Genomic DNA, 23,398 nt, shown 5'->3' with positions numbered 1-23,398 from the left:
GGAGCACAGGCTACGACCTTGAGCGACCTGCCGACGAACCGTGGTGCTTCGCGTCCCCCAGAGACCAATGACACGAGCCATGACGCAAGCCGTGCTGACGGATCATGTATAATTAAATGCTAGCTGACAGTCTACCCTCCGGAGCTCTGACGACGACCCCGGATGCCTCGGACTAGGCTGGTGAGGATCGTTGCAGCCCTCCCAATGCTTTACACTGCAACGTGAGCCTGACCTGATGTGGGGAGACTTCAGAGTTCGGAGGACTCAAACGTCAATGGGCTAAACAGCAACAGAGTATCGGCTATACTGTCTCCATGTGGCCAAGACCATCAAGCCATTAAGCCACAAGAACGGCAAGGCGCCCTTCCGATCGCAGGCTCAACTGTGTCGGGTAGCTGTTGCCTGTGAGGCAGGTCTACGTTCGTGGACGAGTAACTTTCCGTGAACATGTTGTGTAAAAGCCCCTGTTACCATGGCTGCCCAACTCCGACGGCTAGCTCGACCCGGGCAGCGGTCGTGCCTACTCGGCGAACCCACTGTATCATTAGTCGTCGTTCTAGAGAGTAATCCTTGGAGCTGTAGTCCCGATGTTTCCAACTTTCATCGGACTTTGCGGTTGCATATCGTCCCTGGTGACGTTCCAAGGGCTCAGCCCGACCATGAGTAAGCAACCCGGCTTCTCGCAGCGGTTTTGAGCAACTATTGTACGCGTTTGCGCTGAAGGTGTCATGAGGTTCAGGTCGTCATCGTCCACTACCAGGGCAGGTCTGGTGGCGCAAATTAAGCCTGGTCTGTTAACGTCCCTCGCTCTCAGGAGCATAAATGATGCTCGAGTCCAATTTGTCGATGTCTTAAGATGGTGACATTAAATGGCTGGCGAAGACAAGCTAGCTCCAAACACCTTGCCTACATGGCAACCCTTCGTGACTATCGCTGGATCTCAACAGAATGTCAGAAATGGTCTCTGCAACCCAATTTTGCTGGCTGGAAAGTACAGCCTGTGTGATAGCCTGACTCTCTGCCAGGGACGACTTCATTGTGCGGAGGAGGCGCTGATATTGGTCTAGGGTAAACGCCAGCGCCGATCCCGCTTGACAATCCTGCTCACTCAGCTCAGTTAAAAGATGCTCGCAAACTGCCAGCCGTGGCTCTAATTCGCGTATATTCCGTGCCCAGGTATGTCCAATCGGCTCGACTAGCTGCATTTGTGTCTGCGATGCGCGCTTCTGAATAGTATGTTGTACTTGCTGGAGCCATTTGTCGAACTCTTGCATACAATGAGTGTATAGACCGTGTTCGCTGTTCAGCTCCGACAATTCGGCAATGCAGAAACCCAAGTTTTGCACGCTCCGGTTTCTCGGAGATTCTGTATCATGTTGAAGCCACCGAGATAGTGCTGCGGCATTGATATCGGCTTGCCTCTGTTCCTCCAGAGCCTGAACTGCATCCTCTTCTTTCTGAAGCGCCAAGTCCGAGCTCTCTATTCGTCCTCTGACGCTATCCTCGAATCGCCGCAAAGTAGAATGCGAGTCCTTGTAGACTGCGCTCAACTGAAGCAGCTCGTCTTCAAGGCGAGATGAGGTTATGTTCTTCGTTGGATTAGTGCTGGAAACGGCGCCTCGACTCGTGGAGACATCTGGTACAGACCACGAGCTTGGTTGGGGCTTTTGAGGACTAAAATGCTGCTGATAGGCGGTGAAGGTAGGTTTCAGCTTGGGCGGTGGTCGGACTGATTGCGAGGGCACCCGAGCAATAGGTTGTGATGTCGACGTCTGAAGATGCTGGGCACTTCCAGTAGTGGCACCGGTTTTAGGATATATTACACTTTGGGACCTAGTGTGGATCGCACCTCGTGCTGATGGTGTTGGAATAGTCGAGCTTGGGTTCGCTACAGGGAGTCTCGTGGTAGCTCCGGGGCGTGGCATACCGGCTTGAGACGTAGATTGGCTTCGTGCATGGCCAAAGTTGGAGATTTGCACCGCGTTCGGACGCGTTGCGGCTCCCGGCCTGGCTATACGCGACACAGTGTGGCCGCTCCCTGAGCTCGCTCCAGTATTGGCAACAGTTGTCCGTGGTTCACGGCTTGTTTGTGACTGTTCCGAGGAAGTGGCGGTTTTGGCTTGAGCGGACGTTCCTCTTACTGATTGAGATCGAGTCGGAATAGGCATCTTACGCGCCACTCAGATAGCTTTTGAAGGGGCGCAAGACCTTTTGTCAGGCTAACGACACACAGACAAGATGACGCTATGTCGGATATCTTGCGCCTTGGCCGAACGAAGATGTGTCTGGGACTTAGCATTGTGTTGTAGCGGCCCCTCCCTTCCGAGTCCTCTCCACGGCAGGCCGCCGGTCATTAGAAACGGTCATTATAAGACTTGGCATCCTAATGTCTCCGAACGTCTTCTACTCCTTCGAATGCGGCGCTGTTCTTCCACACCATCCATAGCCATAATCAGTCCTCTGGTTGAGCTTCGTCAGCGAGCAACATCGTACTTGCAACTCACTGATCACTTCTCGTAGCCAGAGTCAAGCAGCTCGCACGATGTGTCCCTTTTCTGGTTCTAAATACCTGATCGGAACTTAATCTTGATAATGTCGCCGCGACTTTGAAAACGCCTCCGAGAACCACTGATGAGCCCGAACGGAACATTCAGAGTTGATTTGTGTCGTCCTGAGTGTCCCAAGTGAAGACCTTACCCTGCCCAGGAAGTCCAGCATGCGGTAATTTCGGAATGGCGGCGCTGCGGACGCTTTCGGGCACATTTTCTCTACTTCCGTGCTGCGGTATGAGTATATATCTATCTCGAGTAGGGACTAACCTGGCGCATCCGCAGTACAGACGACTTTCCTCCGCGTTCAGTATGGCTACACAAGGGGAAGAAAAGCTAGTATGGGATTCACCATCCTTCGCAAAGTGAGTTGCCGCAATTTTCAAAACTGTAACCAGGCTGACCTCTCTAGAATGTACAAGCTGGCAGAGCGAGTCACCGGCCCCTTTGCGGAGGACATGATCAAACAATCGGGCCTGCCATCTTACGAGCATGATAAAGCTGTGGTTCTCGACAATGCTTGCGGGACAGGTGTAGTCATGGCAAAGCTCATGGGTGGCAATCTGATCAGCACAGCCCTCTGCTCGACACTGGATCTTACCTGTGCCGACTTCGCTGGGGCGATGGTCAATGCCACCAAGGACAATGCCACCGCCGCGGGATGGTCAAACGTCAAAACAGTACGAGCGGATGCTATGGATACGAAGCTACCTTCGTCCAGTTTCACTCACATCCTCTTCAACTTCGGCCCCTTTCTACTACCTGACCCCGCCGCTGGAATGCGTGAATGCAAACGTATGCTACAGCCAAGCGGCACCCTGGGACTCACAACTTGGGAGCATGTTCCCTGGATAGACGAATACCGGCCCGTCTTCGAGCAGCATCCCGAATTCCCTCCCTATCCCGCGCATGACGAGCTTCAACGCCTCTTCTCCACGGCTTCTGCGCCCCACCCATGGGACACTGCTGCGGGAGTTGAGGCCCACCTCAAGACACATGGCTTCACCGATATCAAGGTCCAACGTGCGACTCACATCTTGACCTTGAATGTGGATGATGCTGTTTCAATGACGCCTGGCACGATTGGCATGTTCGCGTCAAAACTATGGACACAAGAGCAGCGGGACACCTTTATGATCCCGGCGTCAACGGCTGTCGAAGAGTACCTGCGAGATAAGTATGGCGACAACAATTTCACTTGGGAGTGGAAAGGCTTGGTCGGAACTGGCCGCAATCCCGAGTAATGTCTTGCAGGATACAGTTGAGACCATAAATCTGTCAACAAGACCCAAGAGCGTTTAAGACAGTGAATAAAGACACATGCCTGTCCGTTTACTCAAGCTGCTTCACCATGATCCCGTTCGCTCCTTTGACACTAAGATCTTTGCCAACCACCAACGTCTTGCTGACGCTTGCGACATCCTTCGCTTCCACGATCTTGACTTCCTTCTCACTGTCCAGGGGTCCATTGACCAAAAGCTCCAATCCATTCAACACGTCACCCTCAAAGTCCTTCAGCTTGTAATTGACCGGCACCACGGCGCCCGGCTTGACCAGCAAAGGCAGGCTATCAAATGCATGTTGCTCCTCATACCACTTGCCCCCACTGTAGGTTTTCTTGCCATCAAACCAGCTCCTCCACAGCCCATTTCCCTCAGTCTCCGGCACATAAAACCTCACCCACCCGTCCTTGTCAAACACAGGTGCCACCAGCAACGCGTCCCCCAGCATATACTGCGTATCCACATTCCAGACATTCTGATCCTCCGGAACCTCCAACAGCATTGCCCTCATGACGGGCGTGCCCTTCTCGCCCGCCTCGGCCGCAACGCGCAACAGATACGGCATCAAGCTCAACTTCCTGCGCACCGCCTCCCTCAACACCTTACTACACTTCTCATCCTCGCCGGGATACTTCTCCTCAAAGATCCATGGCACACGGTAGCTCCCACTGCCGTGCAGCCGGCTGTGGCTGCCCAGCAGCCCAAACTGCACCCACCGCTTATACAGCCCCGGGTCCGGCAGGCCTTCGAACCCGCCGATGTCGTGCGCCCAGCTCCCAAAGCCACACAGGCCCAGGCTCAAGCCCCCGCGCAGCGTCTCCGCCATGGCTTCGTACGTGCTCTCGCAGTCGCCGCCCCAGTGCACTGGGAAGCGCTGGCCGCCGGTGGTGGCGCTGCGGGCAAAGAGGCACGCGTCCTTGCCGTGGGCCTGCATGCCCTCGTAGACGGCCTTGTTGTACAGGAACGAATAGAAGTTGTGCATGCGCCGCGGGTCGCTGCCGTCAAAGTATTTGATCTTGCGCGCGTCAAAGGGGATGCGCTCGCCGAAATCGGTCTTAAACGCATCGACGCCCAGGTCCATCAGGCCCTTCAGCTTGCCTACATACCATTCCGTGGCGGCCGGGTTGGTGAAGTCCACCAGCGCCATGCCGGCCTGCCAGTTATCCCACTGCCAGACCGTGCGCGTGGCCGTGTCGGCGCGCAGGACGAAGTACCCTTTCTCTTTCCCCTCGCGGAACAGCTTGGACGCCTGTCCGACGTACGGGTTGATCCACACGCAGACCTTGATGCCGCGCTCGCGGAGCCGGGCCAGGTACGCTTTCGGGTCCGGGAACAGGTCGGCGTCGAACTCGAAGTCGCACCAGTGGAAGCCCTTCATCCAGAAGCTGTCGAAGTGGAAGACGCTGAGCGGGATATCGCGCTGGCGGAACCCGTCTAGGAAGCCCGTCACCGTTGCCTCGTCGTAGCTGGTCGTGAAAGACGTCGTGAGCCAGAGGCCGTAGCTCCATGCTGGCGGTAGGCCTGGGCGGCCCGTGAGGGCCGTGTAGCGATCGAGGATGGCCTTGGGTGTCGGCCCAGCCACCACCATGTACTCGACGCTCTCTGCCTGCACGGCCACGTTGACCCGTGTGGTGCGCTCGCTCTGCACCTCCAGCATGATCTTGCCTGGGTGGTTGACGAAGACGCCATAGCCGCGGCTGCTGAGGTAGAAGGGGATGTTCTTGTATGTCAATTCCGACGAGGTACCGCCATCTTCGTTCCAAATATCGATGGCCTGGCCGTTCTTCACGAAGGGCCCAAAGCGCTCGCCGAGGCCGTAGATCTTCTCGTGAACGGAGAGGTCAAGAGCGAAGAGGATGTGGTTGTCCTTCTCGGCGTAAAGTTCGTCAGAGGCACTGTAGGTCGAGGTGTTGGCGTCGGAGACGTAAGCGAGGGAGCGGAAGGAGTGAGATGTCAATTTGCGGGCAGTCGGGCCGGTTATGTCGTTGTAAGTGAAGGACAGTGAATTTGGGGCGGTGTCGACGTCGAGAGATAATGGTCCAGTACTGTAGATGAGAGACTTCGCTGGTTTGTTCTCGATGCTCACAGCGGGTGAGGCCTCGTTGAGAGGGAAGTTTGGACCTGGGTCATCGGCACCGTCCCAGTGGGTGAGTTTGACAGCTGTGACGCCGTCCAGCGGAGACCGGATGTTGGCGGTGAGGGTACCTTTGTTGAGCTGATCGCCTCGACGGCGTTGAGGTTGGGTAAGGAGGATGTTGGCTTCGGAGTCAGTGGTGGTCACTCGCTCAGCATGTCCCATCCAGTTGAATTCGATGCCTTCGCGTGTACGCCTGCAACCATGAGCATCTGTTCAAGGAGGAATCCAAGAGGCTGCCTACCACATGCCCTGGGTGAACTTCATGGCTGCTGTCCAGGCCCGTCGCCGTTCACGGGTTTCTCGGAGCTCGGAATGGGATAGTGGTCTTCAGAGCAGGGAAAGGATTGCGCGGGCTTGACATGTAGATTCCAAGTCTCTACTCGGCCCAAGCTACAGCGAGCCCACCGGAGTGAGGCGCGCCCGTAACACATCAGACCTCCCTGCATGGCTATAGTAGCTGCGCCCGCCGGAGCTTGGTCTCGCCTGGACGTACCTACAACTACTCCATCAGGGTCTCTTCTGTGTGATATGAGGGGCGATCGCAAAGGCCGGTAACCCCACGGTGGGGTGCTCTCTTTAGGCTATGGATGCAGCACATTTGCCCCGCGGCGCGGGGGTCGAGATTCATGATTGGGGGGAAACGATCGCAGTTTGAAGCATTCTCGTCCGAGTCTCCACCGTTAGCAACCCGACGAGACACAAGAACTTAGGTAAATAATGCTGGTGCTGTTACATGACTCCTCTTGCTTCGACCGAGTCTCGGAGAATTCGTGGCAGACGTCAAGCTGTCAAGACCATCGGACCCCTGTCAGGCTTTCGGTAAGCGACCGATAGCTTGACGGATCGGTGCCGGGGAGACGGCGATCACAGTACCCTGAGGCTCTCTCGGGTGTGCTTGCTGGAACGTGACCGTGTATAGTAATTTTACCAGATACTGATGCTTGTCGAGTCTGGGAAACCTTAGACGCCAAGTGCTATATTTACTTCGTTACATGGTCGCTAACCGAGCGAGACGGGTCGCAACAAGATTAATGGGCTATACTTTGAGAGAGCTTTGTTTGAGATTTGAAGGAATAATGCTCAACTTGCCTGTTTGCAGACGCTGGTTGAGAGCCGATGATGGATCCAAAGCAGTAGCTGCCGTGATAAGGTCTGCCACTCGAATAGGTGACAGTTTGCCCTTGCACGGGGTCAGTATGCGTTAAGCGCTGGCCTGACACTGCTTGAGCTGTACTAGTAGGCGAGACTCTCATGTTTTATTTGAAGACTTTGTTGCTGCCATACTGATACCAGTGAGGTCACAACAGGCATCCGGCAAAAGGACTTATCCGAGGAATGCTCATATCGATACAAGGCCAGACTCTCGTTTGATGACGACATCATAACGTATATACGCTCCGTCGACAGGCGTCCAAACCCCCAAGGGAGTGCAATGATAAATAGTAGCGGAAAGGGAGAATGCACACAGGCATCTGATACGGGTAAAAGACAATAGTGATAGAGCCCCTTCGGCGGGCGGTAATAGCCTGGAGCGCGAGTCAGTCAGTGTGGAGAGAGGGGGGCGATTTTGTTGACCCCATCTCGCCCCCCTGAGACCCTTCTTTGGTACCCTTCAGGGCCCTGCCGAATTTACCCTAGTATTGATGTGCTTCCCGCCCGCTCCATCTACTGCTAACTAATGCACCACCTCCCTTGGAAAAGTCTCGTTTCTACGACTTTACAGGCGCTTTGGGTCCTTCTTCGCCAGCCACATCGGTCCATGCAACTGTGTACCTGCCGCGAGGCTTGAAGTGCAGCGACCCTCACCCGAACATGTGATGGAATGCTGTGACACCCACCTCCCACTTCTCACCCTGCCTGCGACAATAACCGATCTGGACTGCAACACTCTTGCCGCCACCCTCTTCGCATTATGCCTCGCTGCTAACGGACCAACCTTTCCACTATCTCCAACACGTCCTCGGTCGACACGCTGCAATGGCTGCCACTCACGGTCCGCTCGCCGCCAATGTCCGACCTGCTCCTAAGTCCTCCCTTGTTACCGAGCGCAGATCTCTAGACTCTGCACGACCCCATATCTTGCCCAAAGACATTAAGCTGCCGCCGTCACCACCAGGTGAAGAAGAAGATGCCTTTGGCAACTCTTCTCCGCGACCTACAGCCAGTTCTCCAGGAATCGTATTTCCTCCAACAACTGCAATCAACACACTCTCATCAAGCGCGAGTGTTTCACTCCCGTATCGACCTCGAACTCAGTCGCCCTCACGCCCCGCCATGCGACCTCACACAGCAACCGGCGCACCCATGATGCAGCGAGCTCATTCATCACCAGGAGTTGACTCTTCTGGTAGATTTGTCACACCTTCCTTCGTTACGCCACGCAGACCAACATCCCCTCTAAACGGTGGGCGGAGAAGGAGTCCACTCCGCCCGTCCGTTGAAGACTCATACAACTCTTGGAGCGGTCTAAGCATCGAGCCCAATATTCCTGAAAACGAAGAGCTGGAAATTACCTTCGACTCGGACTATCAGACTTCACCAGTCCCCTCATACTCGAACACATTCCCACGATCTAGGAGACGTCCAACAAGTCCACTGCACCAAAGTGCCAGTGCTCCCTCACTTTACGCCCGAGGCGGAAGCCCGGGCCATTCACGCAGCGTATCACCATCATTTGTGGCCTCCAAGTACATGACCGAGCCATACCCAACCTACTATAGCTCTGCGTCAAGCGTACCCAGCACCCCAACTTCCATTCGCTCCCGTTCGCCATCAATTAGCTCGCTTGAGACTATCGAAGACACGCCAGACGCCGAGGAGCAGGCCATGCTGGACGAGGAGGACGCTCGAAGATCTGAAGATGGCGACGGCGCCGACATGAGAAGGAGAAGCTCACTGGAAATACGAGCCAGCAATCTACGAAGCAACAAGGAACGAAAGCGCTGGTCAGTATGTGGAGCTGAAAGAAGGGCGGATTTCTCGTTGGAACCCATCGAAGAATGACGAGAACAATATGGCATTTTCATTATCAAGCCCGAATGTTCTCGGCCCGAGAACGGGCTCATACGGCATAAGCATTTCCACTCGTTGAAACACGAGCAAGGGTGGCTGCATACGAATTGGCGGACAGCATTAACTTGACTTAACAGCCTGAGATACCCAGATACCCACACGCAGCGTCGCTTTAGCACCATCATAGCACACAGAATTACGATGCCTTCTGGCAATGAATCCTGCTGTTTGCAGCTCGAGTTCTTTGTACTACAACCACTGCCTAGTAGTCCAAACCACAGCAACGAAGGAGATCTCCAACGAGGCTGATCGTCAGCCTTGCAGACGTCGTGAACTCCCGAAGAGGACACCTCCGCAGTCGAACAGTTTATAGTATCTGGAGACCAAGCGCAACTTCACTGCTGGCGGCGAGGTCACCTGTGTCTTAATTCTTGACGCGCTTCGACACGTTATACATGTCGCAACATCTTGAAGCACATCTCACCCAGCGCAGGTGACCCTAGGAATGGGAGACTTCGCAGGCCATGGGCTGGACGAGGATGCCTTTGGCGAGAAGGCAGGCTTGTCCGCCCTCAAAACATTCGATGCCTTCCGTATGTAGTCCTAACACTGCGTGATGGGACGGATACTGACCGTCACTCTCCAGCAAAAGTAAAGCCGACATATACCTCCCCCTCCGCCCGTGGAGGACAATTTACCCTCGCCGTCCTCATCCTCTGTACCCTCCTCACCTTCACTGAACTCCGTACCTGGTGGATTGGTACCGAAAAGCATCACTTCAGCGTCGAGCGTGGTGTCGGACACGAGCTGCAGCTCAACCTCGACATCATTGTAGCCATGCAATGTAGTGACCTGCACGTCAACGTCCAGGACGCCGCCATGGACCGCATCGTTGCCGGTGATCGCCTCACCAAAGAAGCCACCAACTACGCCCTGTGGACCTCGGGCTCGCGCCGCTCTCCTGTCTACCAGACCGTCAACCAACGAACACCGGCCCGCAAAGCCGCCGAAGAGGAAGACTCGCACGTCGCGCACGTGCTAGGCCACATGCGCGAGAACCCTTCGCGCAAGTTCGTCAAAACTCCCAAAATCCCCCGCGGCTCCCCTACGGACGCCTGCCGCATCTACGGCTCCCTTGAGGGCAACAAAGTGCAGGGCGACTTCCACATCACAGCCCGCGGTCACGGCTACATGGAATTCGGACAGCCCTCGCACCTCGACCACTCAGCCTTCAACTTCTCGCACCACATCAACGAACTCTCCTTCGGTCCACACTACCCCAACCTCCTCAACCCACTCGACAAAACCACCTCGGCCACCGAAGCCCACTTCTACAAATACCAATACTTCCTCTCCATCGTGCCCACCATCTTCACCAAACGCCGCGTCTCCACCCCCAGCGGCACCCTCGACCCGGCCGCCGTGCCCCAACCCCCCACCCTAGACCTCCAGCCCGCGACCAAGAAGGACAAGGATGGCCAGGTGCGCCACGTGGCCAACCCGGGCGTCAACGCCGACGCCAAATCCATCTTCACGAACCAGTACGCCGCCCAGTCGCAGAGCCACGAGGTCAACCACAACACCATCCCAGGGGTGTTTTTCAAGTACGACATCGAGCCCGTGCTGCTCATCGTGGCGGAGCAGCGCCAGAGTCTGCTGGCGCTGCTGGTGCGTCTCGTCAACGTCATTTCCGGCGTCATTGTTGGAGGCGGCTGGATGTTCCAGTTGACCGAGTGGGCGTATGAGGTCTGGGGACGGAGACGGAGGGGCGGCAGTATTGGTAGTGGGGTCTTGGATGGGAAGCATGAGAAGCTGTAAAATGATCTACGATATGAGAATCTGCATGGCTTCTTCGGGAAGGGATAGATGGGACTTTCTTGGGACACTTGGATCGGATCCCAATGACGGATGTGCAGCCAAAATCGCGTGGAGTGGAATGATAGAACGAAATCTCAAACGCCCGTCATTGGGTATATTTATCATTTGCAGCCAGCTTCCAGTACACAGCACTGGATGTGGCTAAGCAACACCCCCCATCCTCCCCTCGCCCTCTTTCTTGATCTTCCACGCCCCCTCCCCGACACCACTATCGCTATCTGGCGTCGTCGGCCTCTGCGCATCCCTGTCGATGCGTTTCCTCCTGGGCCTATCTTGGCCCTCCGCGATCGCGCCGGTAGTCGTGCTCGTCAGAGGGCTGACCCTTTCACCTCTTGTTTTCCTCCGCACGCTCGCCGTGCTGCTGACGCTGCTGCCTCTTCGCACCCTGGGCAAGTCGCTCGCGCCGTCGCATTCGCCAACCGTGGGCGTGCTGGACCGTGAACTCTGTCGGGAATGCGAGGCTGAGTCGCTGCGTAGCGATCGTCGGCGAGACTGCTTCAGCGCGTCCTTCTCTGATAGGCCGGTGCGCGAGCTGCCGCGTTGGTGGCTCTGATGGCTAGTGTGGGGTGCGTGGTGCCCATGAAGATGCGTGGGATGCTTCTCCAGATCCTGATTGTGCCTCCTGTGGCCGGCGCGTGGCATCAGCCGCCACAGGCCGGAATGCCATTTCCATCCGCCCATCTCCTTGGCCTTGGTTCTGCGCTGCAGCTTGACCTTCTTGCGCAAGGCTGCGCGCCGCTCGTTCTCCTTTGCCCAGTACTCGGACCTATATTCTTCCCAGTTCTCGCGGAATTCTGGGCTAAAGGCCTTCGGCTGCAGAAGTAGCATGATGTAGTCGCCGCCCTTGGCGAGATCTTCTTCGATGACCACGCCATTCTCGTGTTCCACGAAATGCCAGTCGCTGAAGCCACCGCCCTCATCGCTCCAAAGGAGGCCAAAGGGGATAAGGAACGACAAATGTCCCAGCCACTCACGGTACCATTTGCGTCGTAGGATCACCGAGCGCAGGTTGAAGACGCGCAGGCCTCGGTTCGTGGTGCTGAGCCAGCGTCGTGGCCATCGCACACCGCGTTCCCATTGGCCCGTGGCCCAAATCAGAAGCGCCGTCACCAGGCCACCCATCAGTGCCAGCTTCTCCGATACTTCGATGACCCAGTAGATAGAGCCGCCGATACCAACGCCATCTTCGCGAGGGCGGAGAAACAAAGCGTAGAGGAAGAATGCGTTCCAAAGCGTCACCGAAAGGGTGAAGAAGGTGTTGAGGCGGCGGCGCGAGAGGAGATGTAGGTATTGCGAGCGAAGAGAGGATTCGAGGATCAGAAGGTTGAGGTAGATCTGTGGTGGGGAGGAGGGGAGAGCGGAAAGATCAGAGGAGTATTGGTCTGTGGTGTTGTTGGACGCAGCCTGTGCTAAAGGAGGGAGTGGAGCGGGAGGTGATGAGTTGACCGACGCCGTCGGTGCGCCTTTGACTAGCTGGTTGAGTGAGGTCTCGGACGGCATGATACTGGGTGGTACGGAGGGTGGGTGTTGCGCGCGGTGCGCGAGCCGGTAGAGATGGTGTGCCTCAAATCGATGTTGGCAGTGATGGAGGAGGTAATGCTGCTAGGTATGCAGAACTATCCTGTGGAATTCAATGGCGCAGGTGGGGACTTTCTCGTTTCTGCAACGTGCAACATGCACATGTGCCGTCAGCCTCAAGATGCGCTTCGCCCGCTGCCACCGCGACGAGGCTGGGCGAGCCAGGATCGCGAACAAGAGCTCGGTCCGGAGATGCTCGGATTTCAATGAGGCTCGATATCGCGTGGCAGGGCCCCTGAATCTAGGCTGCAAGAATAATGATAGCTCCGAGAGGTTCGTGTAGTGGAGGATGGAGATGGGAAAGTGTTAAGTCCGGAGCGGCAGCAGGCGTGCAGTACGATGACGCCAGGAGTCAGACTCAATCCGCACTGGCGGACGGACCAGCATTCAACCGAGCAACCATTTTCAGCAGCGCCGCATCGTACCTGAATAACTGGCTCAAATAAATTGACGTTTCGCCGCCCGCCTCGCTCCCGGTTCTTCTCATCTCTCAGCTTTCGTGCGCATTGACAGCCACCCCCAACAGCCTCGTATGAGGCGGGCAAGGCAGCTTCAGCTTCCACAACCCTTCCGAGTAGCGTCCCCTTCACGAGCACAGTCCTCCTCAGCGTGGACACAACAGAACAACCTCCCACCGCACCGATATCAGCCGCCCGTCATGTCGGGAACAGCCGACAGCGACAGCGAGATCAGCGGGCGAACCCAACAGAGCCCCCTCGCTCGGCATAGAGCTGCCAATGATGGCCAGAAGAAGGGCAGATTTGAGAACATGTTCCCAATGACCTACAAAGAAGGTTTCAGCCAGTGGTGGTGCGCGCCAACGGCAGCGCAGACCGAACACAAGGTCCTGTCATATGTTCCGTATCTCCAGAAACCTCCAACACACACTCAGACTGGCTCAGAACCACCTTCGGTCAACCCTTCAGCAGTATCATTAAACAACGATCCGGCGGCAAAAGCCGCCCCTGTCCGGACGAACTCCATCAACGATCCATACGGTCCGCGAACATGGTACTCCCGTATGGTTGAGCTATCAGGGAAGCACCGAGCGCTCAACGAATTCTCCGTCGAGCGAAACCAGGAGCCAACGGAGCAGAATCTCGTTATAATACATGGGTACGGAGCCGGTCTGGGGTTCTTCTACAAGAACTTCGAGCCGCTGTCCCGTGCAAAGGGCTGGCAGCTATACGCCCTGGACATGCTGGGAATGGGCCGCTCGTCACGGCCACCATTCCGGATTCACGGCAAGACCCGGGAGCAGCAGATTACCGAAGCCGAGGATTGGTTCGTAGACTCGTTAGAAGAATGGCGCAAGAAGAAGAGGATCGACAAGATGACCCTCGTTGGGCACTCAATGGGCGGCTACATGGCTGTTTGCTACGCTCTGAAGTATCCTGGAAATCTCAATAAGCTCATCCTGGCATCTCCTGTCGGTATCCCGGAGGACCCCTATGCAGTTCAAGCAGCCATGCCCGAGCCACCTGAATCTACACTCGCGAACGAGTTCACGCAAGATCAAGAGACCGAGACCGTTCAGACCGACAACAACAACTTTCTCAATGCTCGCAAGAAAGCCGAGGAGGAGCAACAAAGACGTGGCTCCCAACCAAGTCAGAAGACGTCGCCTGACGCCCCTCCCCGGCGCATCCCTAAATGGGTCACCTACCTCTGGGATGCCAATGTCTCGCCGTTCTCGCTCGTTCGTTGGTCTGGCCCCCTCGGCCCACGGCTGGTGTCAGGCTGGACGTCTCGCCGTTTCTCACACCTACCTCAGGAGGAGGCCGAGGCTCTGCACGATTATTCTTACAGTCTGTTCCGGCTACGTGGGTCCGGCGAGTACGCGCTTGCATACATCCTCGCTCCGGGCGCCTTCGCGCGGTCGCCCTTAATCCGCAGAATACAAGGCCTCGGCCGCCAGACTTTGCCAAACGGCACTCAAGAAAGCGGACTGCCAGTCGTTCTGATGTACGGCGAGAACGATTGGATGGACATCAAGGGTGGGTATGCCGCCAAAAGGAAGATCGACGCGGAACGTGAACGCGCATTGGAGGGGAAGAGCGAGGAAGAGAGGAAGAACGACCAGGGCGGTGCAAAGGTCGTTATCATCAAGAAAGCAGGTCATCATGTCTATCTTGATAGCCCAGATCATTTCAACGATGTGATGATGGGGGAGATGAAAGACGTCGAAGAAAGATCAAAGGGTTTGAGACGAGGAAGTGCGAGCGGCTGGGAGGTCGTGGATCCGAGCACAGAGGAGACACAACATGATGTAAGATATTGAACGCCGCAGCCGCGATAGATGAGTCTAGATGTTTTTGGCGACAGGCGCGGACAGCGTTCTACACATAAGGCACCAGCTGGGAAGCATCGGCGTTACGAGAGGCAGTCTCCACGTCCTCGGCAAGGTTACCTAGGTACCTGCCAAGGCCAGCTTAGAGAAAGCAAGATTTCACTTCATGTCGGTCTTCTTCTTCTGGCATCTTGGTTTTCCTTCAGCGGTCAAACTAGTCGGAGCATATCGTGCCATTTTCGGCCGCCTGCCACAATGTTGTCTAGTGCAGCAGTACAGCTTGACTATAGCACAATATCAGAAGCCACGCCCACGCCTTCCCAAGGGTTCCCTCGGATATTGTCGCTCTATGACGGGTGGTAAGCCTTGTACACTTGCATCGCTCCTTCGATGCAAGCGATCAAAGACAGCAGGAAAGCCGTCAGAGCTATCCAGAATGTCCACCACTGCGATGGCTTCCGATAATCTCTCCACAAGTGAAGGATATTTCGTGGTTCTCTGTCGTCGAAGACCTCTTTGACAATGATGAGCTGGTCACGCCAGAAATCGAATTGATCTATCTTTCGGCCAGCAACTCCCAGCTTGTGCCGAGCATGTAGGGATATGAGACGTGGGTCTAGCTCTTCATTACACCTTCGCTGTTCCTTCCTCAGCCAAGTTTTCACCTGTTGGTTTTCGCCCGGGCACATAAGGCTCAGCGACTTTATTGTTTCATCTATAAGCCCGGCAGGAAACAATTGCTTTGCATTTGCTGAAGACCTGAACAGGTCCAGGACTGTGACACAGTGGAAGACTGCGATGTCGCCGTTGTCTTCCGTTACCTGGAGATGTCGATTCAGGTCTACTGTCCATGTGATATTGATATCGGTGATGTGGGCAATTGTGCAGAGGTTGAAAGATCGAGGTATGCGATATCTGTCGTCTTGCGTGGACCTTGGAAACATTGAGTGAAGGTGAGCTTGCAAAGTCTGTGAAGGCTCCCAGCCGACCAGGTCGAGGCAGAAAATCAACCTTGCAACAAAGTCAAGGATCTGGCTAGTTTCTTGTTCCGTGGGTGTTGCTGGCTGAGCGATGGCTGCTAACTGCTTTGCACAGGCATCTTTGGTAAGTGACAGCATGTCCTTGGCCAGCGTTGCGATATTCTCATGAGACCAATCATCCAGCATCGACAGGCGGTGTAGGCAGAGCGTATCATAACGTGCAAAGTACGTCGAGAGTGCCACTTCCTCACGTCTGGAATCATTCGGCGACCGATCCCATACTGTTTCGAGGACGAAGATTCGGTCTCTTTGAGACAGTGGTGTCTTGAGTGTTGTAGCCATGCTATTTGATAGCACAAGGCAAACGAGGTCCAGTTTCGCGACTGGCAGCTCTTCTGCTCTTTAACCCACTTTGATTCAGCCTTGGATTACCGGTTTTGTCCTTGCAGAAAGCAACGGCAGGGGTGTCTGCTGCCAAGTCGAGATGCGCCCGGCACAGCCACCTGACGCTATACCGCCTGCGAGACTTGTAGGAACATCACAGCCCCGCTCTTAATCGTACAGTTCACCACTCCATCCTTCGAAGACTTCTCGAAACCAGACAATCCGCTCCGTTGCCAGTATTCGCAGCAGTTGCTCTCCAGCTTTACTATGTCACGGACGGTGACTCAGCACTATTCCAGTACAACCATCCGCATGGCTGCCAAACCCGAAATTTGGCCAAATCCCGCCGACTCCTGCGACCAGCACAGACAGCCACTCCAGTGGCCCAATCGAGACATTAAAGGTCTGCGGGACCGGTGTCTCGGTGTAAAGTTATGGTACATCACAGGACCTGCTCGGGATGCATACAGAAGCATCGAGTCTACGATATATTCTTGCCTCAAGAATCACGAAGAATTACACGAGGGAACTCATACATATGACCCTGTCAACGGCGTTCGCTGCTATATGGCCGGTCGCAAATGCAAGACAGCTCGGCCATGCGTCGGTATCTGGTGCTCTAGTGCCTCTGCGTTTCGAAGCGCCGTTGCAGCAATTACTGAACATCCTGACTGGATCACTTTCAACTCCACACATCATCAGGCATTCATTGTGGTGCCTTTTCTCGGAAAGCCCCCCATGCAGTTGGGCGAAGATTTTCCGATGCGTCTTGATAGACAGCGGCAGGTAGATCGCTGTGTGTACACCCCGCGTACGGAGCCCATACGCTGGGGTACTCCGATATACTTCAAGTTCCCAGAGGGCTACAGAAAGGCTGTCCTTGGAGGTTTCGTGGTACTTGGAAGAGAAGTCTATGGCCTGACCACGGCGCATAGCGCTGCATCCTTCAACAATGTTTCAACGCCTAATTCAGAGCCAGACACTCTAGATCTCGATGACGAATTCTTGGAAAGCTTATGTCCAAGAGATGAAGACTTTCCTGATTCTCCTGATTCTCAGGGTACCGATTGCGCCTCGGAAACATCCAGCAGCGATATCTCCCTCGACATTATCTCGTCCGAGGAGGCGTATACTGTCGGTGCTACGCAAGCTGGATTCGAGAATGCAGGCTCGGCCCTTGACTCCATTCTTCAAGAGCATCAACTCGATCTGCTCGGACATGTCGCTTATATGTCAGTAGGCGATGTCAACGACGCTGCAGATTGGGCACTGATAAAGATCTCATCACCTCAAACATCGTTTGACCCTTCATCGGGCCTTTCAGATATGACATTCTATCGGGACGTACTGCGAACACGTTTGGAAGCGGACGATGTCTCGAAAGTTACAATGATCGTTTCTAAAGTCGAATATCAGGGGTACATTGATGTTAGTCCCATACGTATACGACTGCCTGGTGCCACGGAGTTGATCAGCGTGGCTGAAGTACACATGCCGAACTTCGAGTTTCGTGAGTGACGACCCCTTGGACTCTTCGTCATGGCTGACTTGGACACTAGAACCTGGCCACTGTGGTACCTGGGTGTACAGCAAAAGCTCTATTAGCGACGGGTATACCTCTTTTCGGGGCCATATTGTTGCGGGAGATCCCGGTTCGTCTCGAGCATATGTGATACCTGCAATACGGCTTCAGGAATCGATTCAGCAGCAGTTGAATATGTCGCTGCTTCTTCCAGCACAGTACAAATATCCGAATTCTGTGTTAGCGCAAACGCCTGAGTCTTTCCTTCCGCCTCACCTCAGGTGGGAAAAGCGGCGATACGATGCAGACGAGGTGAATTTCAGCATCTGGAGCTTCTTGAAATACTCAATAGAGCGGTCAGATGCCTCGGGCAAGGTAGCTGCGAGCAACGATGGCAGGACAGCCCTGACAGCTCGTACATCCCGGGGCGCGGACACCGATTCTCTTTCCGATCTCTCCTCGACCCGGAAGACTCCACCAGAGTCAAATCGAAGGACATCTACTGTGATGGTTTCTGATCGGTCCCCAGCCTCTTCGCGGCAGGCGGCTCCCATCGCAACGCCCGACACAACACCGTCACAGTCGCAACGTCGAGAGGGTCATCTAGCGCGCGATGCAAAGGAAAAAATCAAAGTAGCGTAAGTTGTCTCATACTGTTGCATTCGTTAAGTCTGTCGGTCTCGTCCGATGGCCACGGCGCATTAGCCTCCGCGCCGACAAGGCAGGAGCCTGCTGCTATGGGCTGTCCTTTCCTCGCACGTTCGTGGGCATACAAATGGCTTTGTATGTCAGCGTACGTTAAAGAGCTTCCGCGCGGCACTGTGTACCCGAATCGACGTGCCCTGGTATCATCAAATGATACGTCACATTCAGCAATCTCGTATGGTGGCAGATGTCTGGGCCCCTTATTGAAATACCCGCTTCGCAGGCCGACTGAAAGTATCAGCTGCTGACGTTTTACAGCCTGCAGAGACTCGGTGATCTTTGCATCACTTACAAGTGTCTCGTGAATAGATATGAGGTACGTATAAGCGCAGCAGGCGCCAAGATCCATGAGTTGTAATCTTTGGTCAATGCGACTCCCGACTATCAAAACCACTGACGATGTTGCAGGTCTGTCTAGGCATGAGGACACCACGTCGCTTGACCACTTTTGAGGACATTGAAGGTGGCCTGTGGATGGCGGTTTCTGCCGCTCTCAACGAGTTTGGTCATCTCTGCAACACTGTATTACACCATTTACCTCGAATTTCCAATCCTACAGAGAAAGAAAATATACTGCAGCGCTTTTCACGCCGGGTTCATCGGTATCTCGAGATTGCCACTGCGAGAGATGAAGATTCTACCGAGAGTAAGCAGATTGCTCAACAGCTAGTCGTGGTCCTCTCCCAGCTCGCCTATCACTACGAACGCTCGCTTGACGATGCTTTCGAGGCTGAAGAGCTGCGCCTTGATGCTCTCAAGCTACAGGAACGATATCGTTTTCCTGCACAGGCAGGGACTCAATTGCCTGGCCTAGGTGCGGACCCGAATGAAGCCGCTATCTTTCGGAGCATGTCACGTCGAGCATCCGCGGCTTTCGAGGCACTGAAGCCAAGTTTCCATGACCATCGCTTCGCATACTTTTTCGCCAACATCAACCCTGCATTTCCGGCGGTGCATACGGCAGTGTACTACGGAAGACCTCAGGCGGCTCAATTCCTGCTTTCGCCAGAGACTTACACCGAGACAGATATCCTCCGAAGGCAAGTTTCACACCTGGCTGCCGAGACCGACAACATGACCATCTTTGGCTTGCAAAGCGAACAGGAAGAAGCGAGAGATATCTACGGAATGACACCACTAGCTGTCGCCGCCGCCAACACCACCAATGCCACCAATGCCATATTCCCCAAACCATCAGCTTATTTCGATTATCATTCGGAGAGCCATCATTGGGAGAGCCGTGACATTGAAGGTCGCAGCATCACCCAACCGCCACCTATTATATACTGGCGCTGCAATTCTGAAAGCTGCTCAACGCTCAACTTCCCTCGCCGAGCCAACTGTGTGCGCTGCGGTACTTCGAGATTCGGCTCCACAGTCGGTGCGAAGAAGAGCCACTCTCCGTTTGCAGCTAGGCTAAGCCATGCTGAGGGAAAGCTTCGTGGTCAAAAAGACAAGGGCAGCGAACCTGTATCGAGTGGTAGGCTTATGGATCGAGCTACTGATCGAGCGAAGTGGATAGAGAGCTACGGGCACTGGACCGGCGATGAATGGCAACAATGGCCGCCGCGGCCCTGACAAATCACAACCAGAGACACGCAGAACCGCATACCTCGAAGCATCTATCCGACTAATTCATCATTTTCACCCGCCGATCTCATGATGGAAGCGCCGGCTGGCCAGCTCAGAGTCGATACCCCACGACAGCTGTATCGTGCAGGAAAGCTTGGAAGATGCTTGTAGCAGGGGAAATCATCCTCCGCAGTCCCGGTCAGACAGGCAATATGCCGAGCGGCGGAAGGTGGAAGTGATGGCACTGAGTCTAGATCGACTATATTTCCTCCAGACAGGTTACAGCAGAAATGCTGGCATGAGAGTCAACCTCCCGCAAGAGAGTCGAAAACCCCAGCAATATGAAACGACGTGACGCGAAAACGGGGATTCGTAAGTTTTCCACATTCTCTTCTTCGTTGTATCTAGCTCTGTTCCAAACGGAATCGAAGCTGTGGAAATCAATCATACAGGGCGAGCCGCTACGCGACGTAGCTGGGGGCACGGCTTTGATAATCGCCGCTTCACGGACTGGACTGGACTGGACTGGCATATGGAGCAAGCATAGCGCGGGACGGGGGAGAATAGATTTCCATTTTTCTTCGTTTGTAGCTAGCTACTTTGCTTGTACTTGCTTGCCACTTTATTGCCTGGATGGGCAGAAAACACACCATGACAAGATAAGATAATATCCGGCATAAGAAGCTGCTGCCGTCTATCCCTCCTCCGCGCCATCGAGCCTTTGAAAAACTTATGAGCAATAATAACCCTGCAACGACTTCAAACTTGCATCCTCTAAAAGGTTGGATGGAAGGTAGAAACAGCCTCCGTGTATGACTGTATGTACGATTCTGGATGTATGGTATTGGTATGTAGCCAGACTGAGAGGGAGATCCGTGGAGATCTCTCTGGGGGCTCAAAGCATGAGAAAACGCACTATAGCCAACGCAATGTATCGTACACTCAAAGCGAAAAGATTAGGTCGTCGGCGGGTATTTCGGTTCGTTTGGTGGTTTAGAGTGGTCTATGTGCGACGAGAGGTAACGGGTTCGGAATGCTCCAAGTCTTGTCATTCTTTAGATGGCCATACCCATACCAGCTGGGCTCATGGGGCGGAAGCCCTGGCCCGGGCCGAGCTTGGAAGGGCCTGGAGGGGACATACGGCGGTCTTGGAAGTTCATGGCGTTGGCCGAGTTGCTTCTCCTCCGCATGGGAGCACTGGGCATGGGCAGAGGGCCGGCAGCGCCATATGGGCCGGGAGACTGGCTGCGTCGAGGAGGCCCACCGCGCATAGGACCTGGAGATAGAGGGCGAGGAGCCTGATTGAAGCCACCGGGGCTCATAGGCCTATTGGAGCCAGGAGGACCGGGCGGTCCACGTGGTCCAGGGCCTCTAGCACCCGCCGGAGACATAGGACGCATTTGGCGGCCACCGGGAGACATCGGTCGCATGGGGCCACCAGCAGGTGACATTGGGCGACCCATGCCGGGAGACATCGGTCGGCCCATACCAGGAGACATGGGGCGATTCATTGCTGGGCTGTTGCTACCGCCGGTTGGAGTCATTGGACGGCCGCGAGGATCGCCAGCTGGTGACATGGGACGACCTTGAGGGCCCGGGCTGCGAGCATACTGACCAAGATGCGATGGCTTGGGTTTCGAGGGTTTCGCAGCGAGGCAAGTACGGGGAGCGACACCTTGCTGTGAGCGATCCAGTCTGATACAAAGCGCCTAGTGATATTAGTCAGAACCATCGTATGAAACTCGGTCAAAACTTACCCATCCATCATCGTATTCGTGCAACATGCGGACAAGCTGACCGCTCTTCATCTCCAATTCATCGTCCATTGATGGCACAAAGTCCATGATGACGCGGTAAACGTTGCCACCGTTCTGAGTCGGGCCTTGGCTGCTGGTAGCGCTTGGTGCTGGGGAGCTCGGCACATCGCGTGCAGCAGCGGCTGCACCGGCGAATGCTGACGATGGCGCAGGACCAGGGGAAGGAACAGCTTCTCTGGGTGTTTCGGGCAGGGGCTCGCGAGGTTCATCTCTTGCTGGTTCGGAGACCTGCTCTCGTGGCTCTTCCTGGGCGCGAGGCTGAGGCTGTGGGCGAGAGGGTTCAGGACGACGTTCTTGCTTCCTGGAAGAAGCGGCGCCAGCGGCGGCAGCAACGGCGATCGCAGCAGCGGGACCTGCCGCGGCAGCGCCAGGAACGGCAGCCGGAGAAGAAGCGACGGTTGGCGAAGGCATGGGTATTATGGGAGTTGGAGCTCCCATGATAGGCAGGTCATCAGGTTCGGACATAGGGGCTGGAGTGGGCTTGGGCATCTCGATGGGCGCCTCTCGCTGACCTTCGTAGCCGGCAGGAGCAGTGGGCCAAGAGCCAGTAAAAGCAATTCTGTCCGGGTTGGGCACAGTGCGAGGCGCCATCGGAGCAGGGCCGGCCATCGGTGGAGCGGTTCTCGGAGCAGACATGGCGGCGTCCGCGCCCTTCTCAGGATCTGCGAAGGGGTTCTGCGGGTCGGCAAAAGGGTTCTCAGGAGTCTGGGTGCGAGGCTGGGGAGAGGGCGAGGCCGTTCGCGAGCGGTCCTCGCCGACAGCGTTGAGCATGTTTCCAGCACTCCTTCTCTGGGTACCACCAAAGCCGTAGTCGCCGAGTAGGTTCTTAGACATGGGGCGGATGCTGAGTCGAGGAGCTGGGCCAGCGGTGTTGATGGGTTGGCTTTGCATGCCGATAGCGTTGCGACTGGCACCGAAAGTTTTCTTCTCATCATCGGCTGCAGCAGCTTCTCTGGCTTTCCGTTCCTTCTTCTTCTTGCCGATGCAGAAAAGCAGAAGAGCTGCAATCAAACCAATACCAGCAATGATACCAATAGCCAAGCCAGCTTTGGCACCAGTAGACATGCCTTCGTTAGCGGAGCTGGAGCTTGAGTTCGAGTCGGAGGTAGAGGTAACCGCTGGACCAGCTACGGCAGTGTTGGGAGTTGATGTTGCGGTGCTGCGTGAAGAAGTGGCAATGGTTCGAGAGGTAGTTGGGAGACCAGTGGCAGTGGCAGCTTCGGGAATAGAGTCATTATCGGCCGAGGCAGAAGCACCATTTGCAGCAGAGACTGAAACCGAGATAGCACTCGCAGTTGCCGCAGGCGAGTTACCGCCATCTGTGACGGTGGAGTAGCCGCCGATGACACCGTTAAAGGTGGGTGATTCGGTCACATAGACGACTGAGACAACCTGACCATTGATTGTGGTGACATCGCGTCGCTCGTTATGTCTGGCGAACAATTTGTGGAATTGTTGATGAACGTGAGCCATGGCTTGGGTTGTTTAGGTGTTGGACCAGATTGTGGGTTTGGAATTAGGTCGTTGGGCCGTGCGAGTGCTGAAGTCGGACGAGGTGAGGGCCTGTAGAAAGGTATCCAGCGCAGCTTCGTGGTCGACACGGGCGAAACAGGAAATAGTTTTGGAGTATGGTACGAATAGAAAGAGTGGCAGTGAGGCTACCGATAAAAGAAGGACGGTAGACCAGCACA

At 55.3% G+C, this 23,398-nt stretch overlaps 10 protein-coding genes across 10 annotated transcripts; 5 read left to right on the top strand and 5 right to left on the bottom strand.

Moving 5' to 3' along the window:
* Positions 1 to 1,303: 1,303 nt before the first annotated feature.
* HMPREF1541_02720 (uncharacterized protein) lies at positions 1,304 to 1,447 on the bottom strand (the record flags this gene model as incomplete). Its single annotated transcript, XM_008717075.1, has 1 exon — positions 1,304 to 1,447. One exon carries the CDS (start codon positions 1,445 to 1,447, stop codon positions 1,304 to 1,306), a length of 144 nt encoding a protein of 47 aa, XP_008715297.1.
* Positions 1,448 to 2,861: 1,414 nt separating this feature from the next.
* On the top strand, positions 2,862 to 3,793 carry HMPREF1541_02719 (uncharacterized protein; the record flags this gene model as incomplete). The annotated part of the gene is made up of 2 exons (XM_008717074.1): positions 2,862 to 2,914; positions 2,962 to 3,793. The coding sequence occupies 2 exons, from the start codon at positions 2,862 to 2,864 to the stop codon at positions 3,791 to 3,793; spliced, it is 885 nt and encodes a 294-aa protein (XP_008715296.1).
* An 88-nt stretch (positions 3,794 to 3,881) lies between these two features.
* Positions 3,882 to 6,233, bottom strand: HMPREF1541_02718 (uncharacterized protein; the record flags this gene model as incomplete). Its single annotated transcript, XM_008717073.1, has 2 exons — positions 3,882 to 6,162; positions 6,211 to 6,233. 2 exons carry the CDS (start codon positions 6,231 to 6,233, stop codon positions 3,882 to 3,884), a joined length of 2,304 nt encoding a protein of 767 aa, XP_008715295.1.
* Positions 6,234 to 7,946: 1,713 nt separating this feature from the next.
* On the top strand, positions 7,947 to 8,972 carry HMPREF1541_02717 (uncharacterized protein; the record flags this gene model as incomplete). The annotated part of the gene is made up of 1 exon (XM_008717072.1): positions 7,947 to 8,972. One exon carries the CDS (start codon positions 7,947 to 7,949, stop codon positions 8,970 to 8,972), a length of 1,026 nt encoding a protein of 341 aa, XP_008715294.1.
* A 514-nt stretch (positions 8,973 to 9,486) lies between these two features.
* Positions 9,487 to 10,799, top strand: HMPREF1541_02716 (uncharacterized protein; the record flags this gene model as incomplete). The annotated part of the gene is made up of 2 exons (XM_008717071.1): positions 9,487 to 9,574; positions 9,628 to 10,799. 2 exons carry the CDS (start codon positions 9,487 to 9,489, stop codon positions 10,797 to 10,799), a joined length of 1,260 nt encoding a protein of 419 aa, XP_008715293.1.
* A 201-nt stretch (positions 10,800 to 11,000) lies between these two features.
* HMPREF1541_02715 (uncharacterized protein) lies at positions 11,001 to 12,359 on the bottom strand (the record flags this gene model as incomplete). Its single annotated transcript, XM_008717070.1, has 1 exon — positions 11,001 to 12,359. The coding sequence occupies one exon, from the start codon at positions 12,357 to 12,359 to the stop codon at positions 11,001 to 11,003; it is 1,359 nt and encodes a 452-aa protein (XP_008715292.1).
* A 736-nt stretch (positions 12,360 to 13,095) lies between these two features.
* On the top strand, positions 13,096 to 14,718 carry HMPREF1541_02714 (uncharacterized protein; the record flags this gene model as incomplete). Its single annotated transcript, XM_008717069.1, has 1 exon — positions 13,096 to 14,718. One exon carries the CDS (start codon positions 13,096 to 13,098, stop codon positions 14,716 to 14,718), a length of 1,623 nt encoding a protein of 540 aa, XP_008715291.1.
* Positions 14,719 to 15,074: 356 nt separating this feature from the next.
* On the bottom strand, positions 15,075 to 16,049 carry HMPREF1541_02713 (uncharacterized protein; the record flags this gene model as incomplete). Its single annotated transcript, XM_008717068.1, has 1 exon — positions 15,075 to 16,049. The coding sequence occupies one exon, from the start codon at positions 16,047 to 16,049 to the stop codon at positions 15,075 to 15,077; it is 975 nt and encodes a 324-aa protein (XP_008715290.1).
* Positions 16,050 to 16,829: 780 nt separating this feature from the next.
* On the top strand, positions 16,830 to 17,609 carry HMPREF1541_02712 (uncharacterized protein; the record flags this gene model as incomplete). The annotated part of the gene is made up of 1 exon (XM_008717067.1): positions 16,830 to 17,609. The coding sequence occupies one exon, from the start codon at positions 16,830 to 16,832 to the stop codon at positions 17,607 to 17,609; it is 780 nt and encodes a 259-aa protein (XP_008715289.1).
* Positions 17,610 to 20,945: 3,336 nt separating this feature from the next.
* HMPREF1541_02711 (uncharacterized protein) lies at positions 20,946 to 23,180 on the bottom strand (the record flags this gene model as incomplete). Its single annotated transcript, XM_008717066.1, has 2 exons — positions 20,946 to 21,599; positions 21,648 to 23,180. The coding sequence occupies 2 exons, from the start codon at positions 23,178 to 23,180 to the stop codon at positions 20,946 to 20,948; spliced, it is 2,187 nt and encodes a 728-aa protein (XP_008715288.1).
* Between the last annotated feature and the right edge of the window lie 218 nt (positions 23,181 to 23,398).

Source organism: Cyphellophora europaea (assembly GCF_000365145.1).
Source record: "Cyphellophora europaea CBS 101466 unplaced genomic scaffold supercont1.2, whole genome shotgun sequence".
In the NCBI taxonomy this organism is placed as follows: Eukaryota; Fungi; Ascomycota; class Eurotiomycetes; order Chaetothyriales; family Cyphellophoraceae; genus Cyphellophora; species Cyphellophora europaea.
Note: the sequence above shows the minus strand (reverse complement) of the source record. Positions and strands in the feature narration are given on the sequence as shown.